A 14,657-nucleotide genomic window follows, 5' to 3' on the forward strand; every position below is an offset into this window, starting at 1 on the left:
TATTACAGCATTTTAATAATTCTTTGAATTTGTATGAAAAGGGAATATAGACAGCATGTCTTTTCCTTGAATTATCACAAGAGGGCGACATTGTATAATTTACGTGTAATGAAAAGAGAGCAAGAGATCAATTTTTTCAACAACTTTTTCCTTTTTTCCCACTTTTATTTTCAACGAATTCAATTAAGCATAAAGACTGCATGGCAAATAATTGCATGTAGATACATTCTGAGCTTATAAAACTTTGTTTCATTAAGAAGTTTACAACTGAAGTTTTTTTTTTCTTCAGAAGAGAACATTACTGATTCATATATACATAATAAAATTCCCTGATATCATTTAACCTTCACATCATGTATAGGCTACATCATGATACCGGTGTTCCTGTCATCCTCAGGCCAAAGTGACGTAACTGAACGATGACGTTTTGATCAGTCTCAGACAAATGCAGAGGAAACGATGGAAACGATGACGTCTGATTGTTACAGGTTCATTTGATGGTACGGAATAGATATTTTCTTCATTGGCTCATTATAGATGACATGTTGCATGCAATAATACTTTTTACCCAGCCTTAGCACTGAAGAATACAATAAAAGACAAACGGGTTTACTGTCAAATTATATGAGCATACTGAGATAAAGTGGAGACTATAATGAGAAATTCAAGTACTTCAAGTCTGCGTACTGAAAAACCATGTTGCTGCAATTCTTTTCCCTTCTTACACAAAGCTATTTTTCACATTTCTTGTAAAAACATTCACACTTCACAACCCAAATACCACCCTTCCGAAATCCCCACCCCCCTCCAACCCTGCCTGCCACTCGAGTACCCACATACGAAAAGAAGGCACCACAGCTTATTAATGGTTATATCAAAATAAGAGGACAACATGAAATTACAAAACATGACTGATGGGATTGACTTTTACTTCAGAGCTCCTTTCAAGAGGAATAATCAGGTTGCAAGGGACTCCACAGACGCCCACAGTTTTTTTTTTTTTTTTTTTTTTTGTAAAGGCACCCCTTTGTTTCTGATGCCGAGATGTGAGCAAAGGCCTGTTTTTTTTCACTGTTCGTTACGCCCTTTTTAAAGATTCTTCATATCTTTGTAATGAAACTGCACATTTGTTCAGATTTAAAGAGTCAGGCATTTCCTACCAGCCGAGAAATGAATAAATATGATAAATAAACAAGTTTACGGAAGAGGAAATGCAGGTACTTAGGAAGTTTTATAGGAAGTATGATTGTGGAGGGCAGGATGCTTCTTGTTTTCAAAAGTCTGTAAGCATCCTTGCACATGGCCAGCAATATCTGTCCATAATTCTCCCTACATCAAGGGTAACTTCCAGTTTCTCATCATAAAAGACACCTTGCAATATTCTGCTAAGCTGCAGCATTTTGTTCCTCTTTCTCTCTCTCTTCAGGTACGTGGGGAGGTGGTAGAGTTGTGCTAGTTGACCTTATCCTGGAATATGTAAAGGTTATTGGTGGCTGCCACAGCGATGATGTTCTCATAAGGATGCCAAGCAGTGTGGAGAATTTTCTTGCTAAAGTCCAGACTGTCCACACTGATTTCATCTTTGCGACGCTTTCCGCCCACACACACCTTGCGTGGTTTCAGGATCGCCCGAGGCTTGCTGTTCTCCCGGGACGCCTCCAGAGTCACGTCACGCTTTGTATTACGGTCGAACATTCGGAAGAAGTTGTTGTAAGAACCAGTCATAATCACACTGGAAACAGAACAAAGTGAAACGTCAGCAATATTTGTTATTAGATAATTATTTTGCTTTCAAATTTGTGCATTCATTTATCATTCACAATTTGAACAGTATGTTTATTAAAAAAGAAATATTTAATGCAGATATGTAAAACGCTGACCTGTCTGATCCATTCCAAACACATTCAAATTTGTCGAAGATGCAATCATTCTCATACAGCGAGCAGAGTTTACTTCTTAGGTAATCGTGGACCTGGTGGATAAAACAGTGACAAAAGTGTTAATTTGGTAAACACTGGTTTTGATGTCTCTAAGGAATCTCATTATAGAGAGCATTTTATTGGGCAACATTTGTGTAGTGCAATATTTTTGGTCTGATTTCTGAAAGACAAAGATTATAAATGTATAAATGTGCATGTGTTTTTCTTTGTCTAGGAGTACGCCAGCATATAGATGAAGCTAAAAAAACATGGATTAAAAGCCAAATATAATTTAGTGGAGCCCTTAAAAATCAGGCATCAACCTTCAATACATTGCTAAATTCAGATTGTTTGCAATTCAATTTCCCAATGTCATACCTGATAGGTTTCCAGTGGTTTGCTCTCCATGTTGAGATCCCAGACCTTCACTGTCAGGTAGTCCCGTGTCATCAGGTACCGCCCACTGTGGCTGAACTTGGCATCAGAGATGGAGGAGATGATTTCAGAGAAAAAGGAACGATTGCTTGGGTCTTCTGGCTCCTCGAAAACTAGAAAAAAAGTAATGAGAAATCAAATATGGAAGCTTTTAAAATGAGGATAAAACATGTCCCGTCTCCTTTGAAAATCCCATCTCACTCAGAAGTACACCACATTACAGAAGTAAAATGGACAAGCAACTTTCTAAAGAAATTTTTCTGAATCACTTTCACTGTTTGCTTCCCAATATGTCATAATCTGCTTGGCTCGTCAGAGAAATAATACACCTGTCAGAGCAGAGAAACATATCTTTATCATCTACTATCGATTATCCCCTCGCTGTTTTGTTGACTCAGTTTTGTTGACTATCCTGTGATGTGTCTAAGCAGGCATCTACACAGCAGATGAAAAAACACAGGCAGAGGGGAAGGAAACAGATCAATGCTTGCAGGGATATTTGGGCACTGGTGGACTGCAGGTGTTTGCCATGGAGCATGCCATGTCACATTGTGAGCCTGTCCACCTGCAGTCTAGCTGGGTGTCATTCAGAGGGGGCTAATGAGTCCTCTGGGGAATGATATGAGGGGCTACGGCCCTCCGCCTGGCCTCTACTGCTGCTTGGAGCCCTGCAGGGCTTGGTCAGCCTCCCCTGTCTGACTCCGCAGATTGATTTTCAAGAATATTCTCTGGGATGCCTGAAAGATTTATTAGTGTGGATAGAAGGAGCAACACACATGCACACACTATGCAATAGAGAAGACATTGAGGAGGTCTTTCCTGAGGCAGACTGGTACATCCGCCTGCTGTGAGATCATGTACCAAGAAAAAAACTGACAGATGTGTGTATAATTTAGCTCAGACTGGTGCGGGACATACAAACCGAAGCCCTCACTGTTGTCACCCCCTCCAGCAAATCTGTCCCTTTAAAATTCAGCAGCACTATGTCTATTCAAAAGGATGTGAACACATGGACCAGTGAGCACTTTGATAAAACTAAGGAATATGACTAAATTCTTTCAGCGGTGTGAAAACCAGAGGCACAGCTATCTGCCCTTGAGCACTAAATCCAATCATCAGATGCACATGGAAGCATCCCACCTTAAACTGGAGACCCGAGCGCCTGTGAAATGGAAATGTGTCAATTTGTGGTTATCAATTCAGCCATGTGCAGCCAAAAGGGATGCTACTGTATACCACCAGTACAGATTCATCAGTCAGCATTGTGTCCAATCTCCAAATGAAATTAGCCAGTTCCAATCATATTAAAAATTAGCATAATCCTCACCACCAACGCCCTCGCCCTAGGTGGAAGAGAGGCTAATCCCTTACATGGCGTATGTAGTGGCTGTGCTCTCTAGAGACAACAGTGCTTCTAGAGCTGTACCGGCCCTTGCATTAGTAATGTTACAATACAGGTTAGTAGAATGCAGTAAAACTAGACTAAAAAGGTCTACAATATGTTAATTACTTTAAAGAAGCTTTATTAGTGGTGTTTGCTAAGGCAAGCATCACAGTTGCATATTGGAAATTTGTTAAAAACCCTTAATCCTAAGTATTGAAAGTCGATGGATAATAACTCCCACACTATTTGAGCTAGAGACATGAAAAATGCCTCCAATCCTACAGTTTGGTGTGGGAATGCTGTGCTATTACTTTTCTAAGCAATCAGTCTTTGTTTCTTTCTTTTGCTTTTCTTTCTAATATGCTGATCTGGTGTTAAAAAAAAACACATTGCTGTTCAATATTTTGGAGGAGATACTGTTTTATGATTCTTTTATAAATATGACCCTTTTGAACGATAGTACAACATAGAGACAAGAATGGATTTTGTTGTTCTAGGGTTGCACCGACTTACATTTTGAGTGGTTGTCACAGAGCGCTGATGCCCTCATGTCACACAGCCGTATGGAGCCTTTACTGCTACTGTAGACGAAGGTGTTGCACTGGTGAGGGTGAAACTCTGCTGCCGTTATCACCTCAGTCAGCTCCTCCATGTTCACTGGCTTAATGTCTACAATGTCTGAAAAAGAAGCTAAGGAAAAGTCATCAACTTAGGTTTAGTAGTAGCACAAATAATGGTCAAAACCATTATTATTTAGATTTACAACTAAGTCATTTACAGTTGTGCCGGGCTCAGTACTGAGGGTAACCTTTCTTTAACAAAAACAGGTTTTGTCAAATTTAATGACATGAAAGGATACTGAAACTCCTGTTTGTGATCTCCAGGTTCCAGAGGTTGATCCTCAAGTCATCGGTGGACATAAAGGTTTCATAGTCGCTGTTGACAGAGATGGAGTTGATGTGGTATGTGTGCGCATTGGAAAACACTCTCCGAGGAGTGGCCTCAACCATGAGGTCCATGGGCCGGAGTACTGGCACCTGAGTGAAGCAAGACAGATAAAAAGGTCAGAATCTGCTGTAACAATTACAACAGCCAGAACACAGACATCCTTTATCCAAAGATTGTTGGTCATATCACCACTAGGGACCCTCTTTGTAATTCATCAGCAAGAACTGGGACATGCATAATAAACCAAAACTCTATTTAAAGAACGCAGTATTAAGCAGCAGGTCAGAACAGTGGGAGTTTTGCTTACATTTGCTAAAATCAACCTTTTAAAAAGGCTTTTAAACCACTACTGTAATGTTTCAGCTGCATTAAGATGTAGACCTAAAATGAATCCAGGATGAAAGCAGTGAGCTTTTAGACAGGAATATGTATATGAGGTTGTTTTGGTTTAGGTGTGCATGCTCAAGTGCACACATTAGCATTTAATGCGCTGTTTGTTGATCATGCTGACAGGTTTATATGTCATCCTTTTATTAGTCTCAGCATAAGATGGCACACCCATGGACCACCCACAGTTTATTGACTGATCATCTGATGCTTTCAAAAGCATCTGATATTTTCATAACGGTACAATATATGTATTTAAGGAAGAACTAATCAATGGATTTGGCAAGTTTTTATCAATGCTTTGAAAGATGTGGGACATAGCAAGTAAAGCTATGAGCAGAACACTATTCATTTGTGAATCCAAAAATTTCAAGAACTCCATGTATTTAAAAAGTTATTTAGTGTAAAAATAAATATTAATCAATTCTTGTCTTGGTTATTTGTTTATTTATTTAACTATATTTTCAGCAATTTAATTGCATAAGATTGTTCTAATATCATAATATTAATTATCTTAGCCCCCTAGTTGAAAGCCATTGCTTTAAAACAGCATTAACTGTCATTTATTTTAAATTAATAAGTTGGAAACTTTATGATGATTCACTCTTAAAAATAAAGGTTCCAAAAAGGAATTTTCACTGTGATTCCATAGAAGAACAATTTTGGGCTTCCATAAGGACCTTCCAGGGAATAATTCTCAAAAAAATGTGTGAAGAACATTTTAATAATATAAATAACCTTTTTCCACTATAAAGAATCTATTATGCATTGGAAAGTCAAAAGGTTCTTTGTGGATCCATCAATGCCAATAAAATAACCTTTTGTTTAAGGTTATTTTAAGAAGAGTTTATTCAGTTTATTTATTGAATCTTTTTTTGCATTTAAAATAACTGTGGAGTCTAGAGAAGTCCCTCTGTTTCTAATTTCTCTTGAGGGAAAATAACCTCCTGTGCCAAGCTCAGCAGTCCCACATTAGTTCAAAGAGCAAACAGATCACACAGGAGCGAAGGAGAGAGCAAAAGACCATGAAATAGATAAGAAAACACATTTATTGTCTTCCACTGAGACAGGCAGGGGGATGGGGGATTGGCCAACACCTTGCTTTCAGTTTTTATGGCACAGACAGCATTAGCAGGTCAAATATCACATGAATCCATTTTGATGTTCTGTATTGTTATAAAAGGTCAGGTATCCACTGGCTTTAAATGGCATGGCAGTCACATCTTGTATCACGTCAGCTCATGGACTGCAGAAACTAGACCAATGCAAACCTTAGAGGTAAAATCGCATACTGAGAAAGATCACAGCGCAGGCACTAGAGGCTGCCAGAATACATGACATGTGTCTCTTTCCCTCCCCTCCTCCCTCACTACCGGAGCTCCATGATAAACCCGTCTCCACATCTCCACCGCACATACATTTCACGGTCCAAATGGGATTGCCGCCCGCTCCGTGCCATCAGTGTGTTGTCAGGCTAATCTTCTGCCCGGACAGACAATGGTAGACGAGTGGAGTGCTTTAATCCATTAGGCCGTGGAGCAGAAAACAGACACCACACCAAACATTAATGGGTACTAGGAGTCGCGCCCTCTTAGTATCTCTATTCAATTTGTAGGGATGAGTGGAGAACGAGTGAGCCCCTTCACTGCACATCATCGTCTGTCTTTGTCCTTGCTGTATGATTATGAATGAATGCCTTTTGGTCGCTGACAGCTCATCATTTGTCAGCATTGATGCTGAACACAGAGAATGAGATTTTCTTGTGAGAATGTGAGAAAACAGCAGCAACGCATTTACGAGACTGAAATAAATGTACTTCAGTGTAGGATGGAGTGTAACTGTACAACTATCTGCAATTTCAGCCTCTCCAAAAGCCAGATTCTTAGAAAAGCTAACTACAGATTTACTAGAAACTAGAAACTTAGACATGGGTAGTAGGAGTGAATCTCACAAAACCTTGGAAGATGTCTGTGTCATGTTAAATTCTAAAATCAAAGAAATCAATAAGAAATTGGATTATGCTTAAAGAAAATGAAGGATGTTTTAAAGACTACTCATATTTCTTGTATTATGACAATTAAGGACATTCACATTTTTTTTATTTATTACTGAAATAATTATTATTGTAGTGAAATGGTAACATATTTATAAATCATTGTAGTATTTATTGTACATAGTTTCATTTATGCTGATTTAAATAATAATAATAAAAAATTATACTACCTAATTCTCTAATGAGAATTTAATGATAATGAGAATGTCACAAAGCAAATGTTATTATTAATGCCCTTAGATTAATGCTCTTTATGCAAAATATAATTTCTTTATTTTCTTTGTTCATTGTCAGAATCATTCATAGATATTCTGACATATCTTGAACAGGTATACTAAATACTGAGTATGCATATTTTGCTTGTCTTTATTGTGTGTTTGTAGGTGGTGATAAGACAAGCATGCTAACCCGTAACGCGGTGATGGTGGTCGGGTCTCTGATTCTTCCATCTTCATCCTTCAGGTTATATCCCTCCGGTCTCTTATCCCTCTCACTGATCTTCCACAGCTTCACAGTTTTATCTGGAAATAAACCATTACACACAGAGCAGCTTTAAAATAGCATTTGGAAGGAAGCAAAGGATGATAAAAAGAGAAATTGAGAGAAAGAAGAAAACAAGACGGTGGGCAGTGGGAAATTTTGCAGTCTGTGGGACACAATCTGGCACACGGCTGGAAAAGATCCAGCACCAACAGAGAATGTAAACCGTAGCCATACCATCTGAACGTGGGGAGATGTATGATATCACTGAGATCTTAGTTTGTGGTCTAATGCATTTCTTAGTAAAATCAGATTTAGCTTCTACCTCAATGACTTTCCAGATATCTTCTTTTGTGTTCCACAGAAGAAAGTAATTCGTACACATTTGAAGTAATGTGTAGATGAGTAAATGATGACCGAATTTCATTTTTGAGTGAACTTTCCCTGCAACTGCATTGAGATCTCAATCGTGGACTCACCATTGGTGGAGAGCAGGAAGTAGGCAGCATTCTGCTGAGGCAGCCAGCGTATCTTATTGATCTTCTCCTCAATCTCTAAACTCTTCAGGTAGTCAAACTCCGGCTCGTGACTCTGAAACGTGCTGTAAACATTATACTCCCCACGTCTGTGAGGCTGGTTTTTGCTCTGTGGGAGAAAGGAGAGAAATGTCACCATCTAAGCTGTGTTGAAAAGACCTGTGTAGCTCATTACTAGCATGTTGAGTTATGCTTGAATATAGCTACTAAATGTGGGGGGAAATATGTGGCAAAATAGCTAAATTGCTTATTGGCAATGGAATGCATAATCAAATTAGTCAAAAATATATAATAAATGAACACACAAGGGATAGAGAATGTGTAGACCTTGTAAATAATGAGCACTGAGATCAGTGGAAATCTGCAGAGCTTTCTGCCTGTAAATATCCCATAATGTGCTGCTGATTCTGTTAACAGCTAATTGCAGGTTTCCTGGTCACAGTTGGACTATTACATTAATGCATTCACAATCAATGGAAGCCAGGAAATAAAGACGTTTCACGTTGGGAACCATCAAAATCAATAATTGTGTAAACCACTCATGCAATGTAAATTAAAGTAAACAGAGGAGTTCCTCTCTAGAGGGTGCTGTAAGAATCTACCCGTGTGTATGAAGTAGTTGTGTAAAGGGCATTATTGAATGACAGCATAGCATCTGTTTTAGAGGAAGAATAAACTGAACTGAACAGAAAAATCATGCATTAGTGATGTAACTACCTGAAATTTGTAATGTTACAGTAGTTCAGTAGTTACAGTTACAATTCCAATTACAAGCTTTTTTTCCCCAAGGAGTAGCAGTGTAGTGTGACCAACACCAATGCATTGTATTGCTCACAAAACTTTACTAAATGGCTCTCTCTCTCATATATAGTATGCTGGAAAGTCCAGTTTATTTAAGTGAATCTGGCTCCTTTTGGACTGTTTATGCAAATGATCAGATAAAAAAAAAACTATTCACTGATTTGAAACTCTAAATACCATCTTTGAAACGCCTCTCAGGGATTCAAGTTCAGCGCCTATCTCTTTAAATGGGGAAACACCCAGTTCTCCAAATCTATTCACTGAGTTTAGGATTACATTTCGAAATCACCAAAGAAATCTGACAACAACTGTGTTATAAATGTTGTTTCTTTTGCTCAAACAGCATTAGAAAAATTGTATTTCTCAGACTAGATTAAGCAGTGCACATGCGTAGTCGTAAGAGCACGTCTCAGCGCGCTGACTGTTTCTATGTTTCTATAGCAACCGGGACTTCTAACGGCAGCCGCAGTGACACACTGATTTTACCGATTAGCGATTGGCTCTTTCGTTCAGAAGACGGGGCTTCCTGCAGTTGAGCGGCCATATTGAGCATTGTGTTTTTCCCATTCAAAACTATATGAGTGACATGTCTTGGGTATTCTACAGTCTTTGGTACAGGACACTTTCTGATCATCTGTCACTGGCATAGCTTTCTAAATGTGATTCAAATGGCTACATCATTAACCATACTAATTTCAAAATATATTTTTTTATGTTCCACAGAAGAAAGAGAGTCATGCCGGTTTGGAGTGACATGAGCGTGAGTAAATGATGACATAATTGTTTATTTTAGTTGAACTATGCCTTTAAGTTGCTTCAGTGTAGCTCAGTATTGTTACTAGCTTGTAGCGTAGCTTACTTCACTTCTGTGCTCGCTGTTCACAGTTTTACGAACAAACACATGGAAAAAAAAAGCTTCATGTCTGAGAATGTGCACCTGAGGTTTATAGATACCCCACCTGTGTTACCATTGTGTGTCTATTGAGGCCACAGGAAGTTGTGTTACAGGGTGTGGCTCTGTGGTTTCTGCTCACACTGTAAAAAGCCTGCAATCGTGCTGTATGGCGCTCTTGTTTACAGGAATGAAGTCATATGACAGATAAAAAAAATTTTTTTCATATATTACCTCTTGCTCCCTTTGGAAAACCACAACTCTTCCTCCCTTGTCTCCCGTGGCCAAGAGCTCTCCAGTAGAGTTGAACTCCACAGTAGAGATGATGTCAGCTGCAACAGAACACAAGAGAGACTTTATGTATATAAGACTTAACACTCTTTTTAAGTGTAGAAGATAATGTACGGCCAGCTGGCCATTATCGATCTGGTATCTCTCTGAAGAGGTTTATTTGGAGGTTAATGACCGGCTCACTTTACATTATGCCACTTATTACACAGCTACTTACTAAACAAAGAAATGGACATGAAATATTGATTTGACATATTGTAAATAAATTTTATTACATAATAAAAAAGAGACTGTTGAGTAATAGGAAAGATGAAGGCAGGAATTCGGTCAGTTATACAATTTTAACATCATAAAAAATATTTAACCACAGAATGCTTGCTCAATTAGAATTAAGAAAGACAGCTGTGAAATATGTTTATGCATACGACTAAACCCACACTCCAGTGGCTGGAAATAATAAGGGAGGATATTGCATGCTGTGTGTCTACATTCAGAGAACAACACACATAATATGCACGTGTTCACGTTTGGTCTGTTGCAATTGGTTACAAGACATTAAAAAAGAAGGACAATGTATGGCACTATTGACTTCAGACCTTACAATTAAAAATGCCTTAACTGCCTTTTCAGTGAACTATTTCAATGTATAACATTTCATAAGACAGTTATTCTTATGTCTGCACCACAGTATTCTTATAACAAGATATGTAATATTCAAACAGGGCCATTGTGTTCTGCAGTACAAGAACGTAATAAATAATAAGCTTTGTCTAATCTATTAATCACAGCAGAATTAAAAGCTTCCATAAATGCATTTGTTTGTCAAACAACATGCCATTTGCAGGAAAACAGCAATTAGTCCTCCATCTGCATATGTTAAATGCATGCACATGCTTTTCTGCTCTCATAGCTGTCAATACCGATCGGAAGACAGGTGTTCTAGTGCCCCATATTTGTGAGAAAATAGGTTAAAAGAGACTTAGGGAATGTATTGCCGTTTTTGTGCATACAAACGCATAAGATAATCCCTCAAAATCATTTATGGGATCCTTGGATCAAACCAGAAGGCTGAAAAAACATTCAGTGCACATAAACAGATAAAGAAAGCAAGAGCTGTCGTTCCCGCAGCAGAATTCTCCGCCCCTCCAGAGAGAGCCGACGCTCCCCTCCTCCGACTATGATTTTCCTTCCATTCATTATCATCTGACACAGAAATACACAACATCCTTCACGTTCAACACTAAATCCACAGGATTTGCCGCCAAGGACAGATTCTGCCACACAATTTACATACGACAGGATTAGCTCGAGACATCTAATAAATCAGTCCAGAAAGATTGATTATAATGCTGCTACGCACAGAAAGAGAAGCAAATTCTTCTATCAAAAACAGTCTTTCATCCTTTCCAGGCATACGATACAAAAATGAGCAATAGTGATCAAAAAAACCACAAATGCTTCGACCAAATGTTTCTGAACCTCTATAGATTCTAGGCTATTTACATCTGTAGGAGGGTTTCCTACCTTTAAGAAATCTTCTTTTATCTTCTTCAAAAAGATGCATTTGTTTAAAGGGTGATGAGCTCAAAGCAGCAGATCACATTGCTTGATTATTCTGTGTTGTTCTGCCTACAGTAGAAATCTACAGACTTGCTTTCATAGATGTTGTGTCTCTATTGGAATCCGCTTATGAAAGACGAAGGGGAATGAGATGTAACAAGTAGGAAAGCGTGCTTCAATTTTTTTTAAGAAACCACACACCCTCAATGGATTTATTGCTTGCTGATTTGAAAACGGGAGGAAGCGGTTGCCATGGAGATCCCTTCCATTACTCTAGTGCTACGTTTGACTGAAAGACTTTGCTGTGTATGTTAAACAGCCTGAATGCGTGGTTTACAGCGTAAGATGCCGGTCAATAGCACAGTGGGGGAGAAACAGAAAATGTAGTCTATTTTTGAACATGGCTGCTGAATGCTGAAATACACAGTCCTGAAATATGGTCACAAATAGCTGAGGAACAGTATGATTTGTTCACAACGGCACACTCTTTCCTGCTGTGCATTCTAGTGCTTGTTGTTTTCCCATACTATGAGAGTCAATGTAATGTAATATCTATAATGTTCAATTTTGTGTATTTTTTAAATTAAATATAATTTTTAGAAATATATGTATTATAGGTTTATATTTACAGGCATGTTACTAAATGATTACTGCATTGTCCAGCAGTCGGCATAAAGATCTGTTACTTCCTTGCCAAAATTAAGCAGATATTCCCCCATTGATCTGGATGCTGTATTTCTTATCTTTGTGTGCACAGAACAAGACAAGACAAGAGAATAAAGACATTACAGTTATGACCACACAGCTCATTTTATTCTAATCATCTTCTGTTCTTTGTTTTTCTACATTGAGCGGCTTTTTAAAATTGTCAGCAAAGCTTCCTGGAAAGAGTTGGATGTCACATAAGGAGATGATTAAGGTGCACCTGACTGTACAACCTCTGTTTGACAATAACGCAGGCCTTTCTCTCATTATAAACACATTAGCACACTGCAGTCTGAGACAGAGAAAACCGATGACAATGTTTTAATGAGTTTGTTCAATTACAGACATGTTATTCCTCATCTTACACTTTAAGGATAAAAGGGACAGCAGAGAAGAAAATGGAAATAGATGAAGAAAACAGAGAGCGAGAGTAGAGAGTGTTCTATAAGGGTCTGTTGACTCAGAAAGAGAGAGTGATTTCATAAAAGCTATGTCACGGCCCTGTATTCCAGCATTTCCTTGTGTGTTACTGCTTGATAAGGAAAAATCCAGGAAAAGGGTATTGCACAATTTGATGTCCCTATTTAACCTACTTTAGCGACTCAGAAGAACAGTAGAGGTGTGGGTGAACCTCACAAAAATATGTTCACATCACATTTAACTTTTAAAAGAAGACACTTATTTTAAGTATGTACAGTAGTTTTTTTTTTTTTGCACTGCAACATTATTTTCATGACAAATTCTCAATGCAATGATTTCATAAGAATGCCATAAATAACTATTCTCATGCCTGTGAAGCCAATAATAGTTTTATAGCCTTTATTTTATGCTTATTCATATTAAATTTGTTAATTTAATTTAAATCAAATTAACTAAATTAACTAATAAAAATGTTAATAACATTTATTAATTTATATTTTTTTACACCTTAAAATCTAATAGGAATCAACTCCAAAAAAGTCTGGATGTATTCATAAGGAAAATAATTTTAAAAAGGAAAAGGAAAAAAAGCAGCCTTCAATTTTTTAAACAAAATATTATTTCTTATTTCTTTCTTTTGGGCTGAAGCATGGAACATTGTTTGTTTTGTGAGATTTAGAGGAAATCAGAATTCAGGTCTAGTGTCCTACAGGCTCTAGTCATCTATTTTGAATGTCTTTATGCTTAGCCGCCTATGAAAAATAAAGTGGGCAATACATTACAGAGTGCAGTCAATAAATCCTGCGGTTGCCCATGTCTGCAACAGCAGGTTCAAAGGTCGGGGTCTCATATACCCAGAGTGCTTCTGGGAAAGAACCGATCTCTCTCATGCTGTAATTTGCAGCCGCTCTCATTACTCACACACCATAAAGTGGGTTACCGTGCCAACCTGTCTAATCCCAGCAGTCCCGGCAGCTCTTGAGCATGTATGACCATGGCTTCCCCATCACAAAGGCATCATGGGAAATAGCACAAATATAATGTTCAAAATGTTATATTAGCATACTCCCCATATCATTTCAGCAGTATGTATAATGTGCACAGTATGGATATTTTCTCTTTTTTTATTTCACTTATTTCATTAAACAAATTAATATCAAAAATTGCTAAATTTCACAAACGGTAACAAAAAAAGAATGTAATTAAATGTGAAATATTGTAAGCATCCAGAAATCTTTTTTTTTTACAATGTAGAATGTTTAGCATTATATAATACATTCTGTTTCACATGCTATTTTTAACAGAAGGTAAGCTGTATGCAGTATACTCTACGCAGTATGGAGGGAGCAGTGTGCTAGTATTCCATTCTGAACACAGTCGGTGAGTAATATCCTACTGTTCAGAGCATAATAACAACATCGCTAGAACAAAGTCTAATAGTCACACTTAGCTTACAGTATACTGATTTACACATTGATATCCTTTGCCTTCACAAAGATTAAATGAGAATGAGATAAAGATGATGCACCATATCAAGATGTTAAATGCCACTACGCAGTAAAAGGGGACAGCAGGTCAACAAAGATTGGGAGGAAAAACAAGTGGAATCTGTTTTGAAGTGTAGCTTCATCCCTCAGCCCTCACAAACAGTCAAGAGCACAGCTGTCTGAAACAGAAGAGAGAGACTGGGTCGTGGAAAAGTAGGTCAGTCAGAGTCTGCTGAGCCAGTCCCGGGCTAAAGAACATCCAATCATTTCCAAAACACAAAATCAGTGCTTGGTTTAAAGCCAAAATGAAACGATTGTGTGTAAATCCTGTGTGGAAGCATGTCTGTATGGGATATGCG

The 14,657-nt window shown here is 38.0% G+C and overlaps 1 protein-coding gene across 3 annotated transcripts in view; it reads right to left on the bottom strand.

Moving 5' to 3' along the window:
* Positions 1-144: 144 nt before the first annotated feature.
* The window catches only part of LOC128027623 (serine/threonine-protein phosphatase 2A 55 kDa regulatory subunit B beta isoform-like), a 46,323-nt gene continuing 31,810 nt past the window's right edge, over positions 145-14,657 (bottom strand). For 2 of the 3 annotated variants that reach the window (XM_052615389.1, XM_052615390.1), the window contains exons 2-9: positions 10,070-10,167; positions 8,086-8,251; positions 7,535-7,647; positions 4,598-4,775; positions 4,252-4,416; positions 2,298-2,467; positions 1,881-1,972; positions 145-1,732 (exon numbers count right to left, since the gene is read on the bottom strand). In XM_052615389.1, coding sequence (XP_052471349.1) covers positions 1,453-1,732; positions 1,881-1,972; positions 2,298-2,467; positions 4,252-4,416; positions 4,598-4,775; positions 7,535-7,647; positions 8,086-8,251; positions 10,070-10,167 — 1,262 coding nt within the window. In that variant the 3' untranslated portion in view covers positions 145-1,452. Of the gene's footprint in view, positions 1,733-1,880; positions 1,973-2,297; positions 2,468-4,251; positions 4,417-4,597; positions 4,776-7,534; positions 7,648-8,085; positions 8,252-10,069; positions 10,168-11,650; positions 11,772-14,657 lie in introns of those variants that run through there. The other variant, XM_052615392.1, reaches the window with a different exon arrangement.

The sequence above is a fragment of the Carassius gibelio genome, chromosome A14, assembly GCF_023724105.1.
Source record: "Carassius gibelio isolate Cgi1373 ecotype wild population from Czech Republic chromosome A14, carGib1.2-hapl.c, whole genome shotgun sequence".
Taxonomy (NCBI): Eukaryota; Metazoa; Chordata; class Actinopteri; order Cypriniformes; family Cyprinidae; genus Carassius; species Carassius gibelio.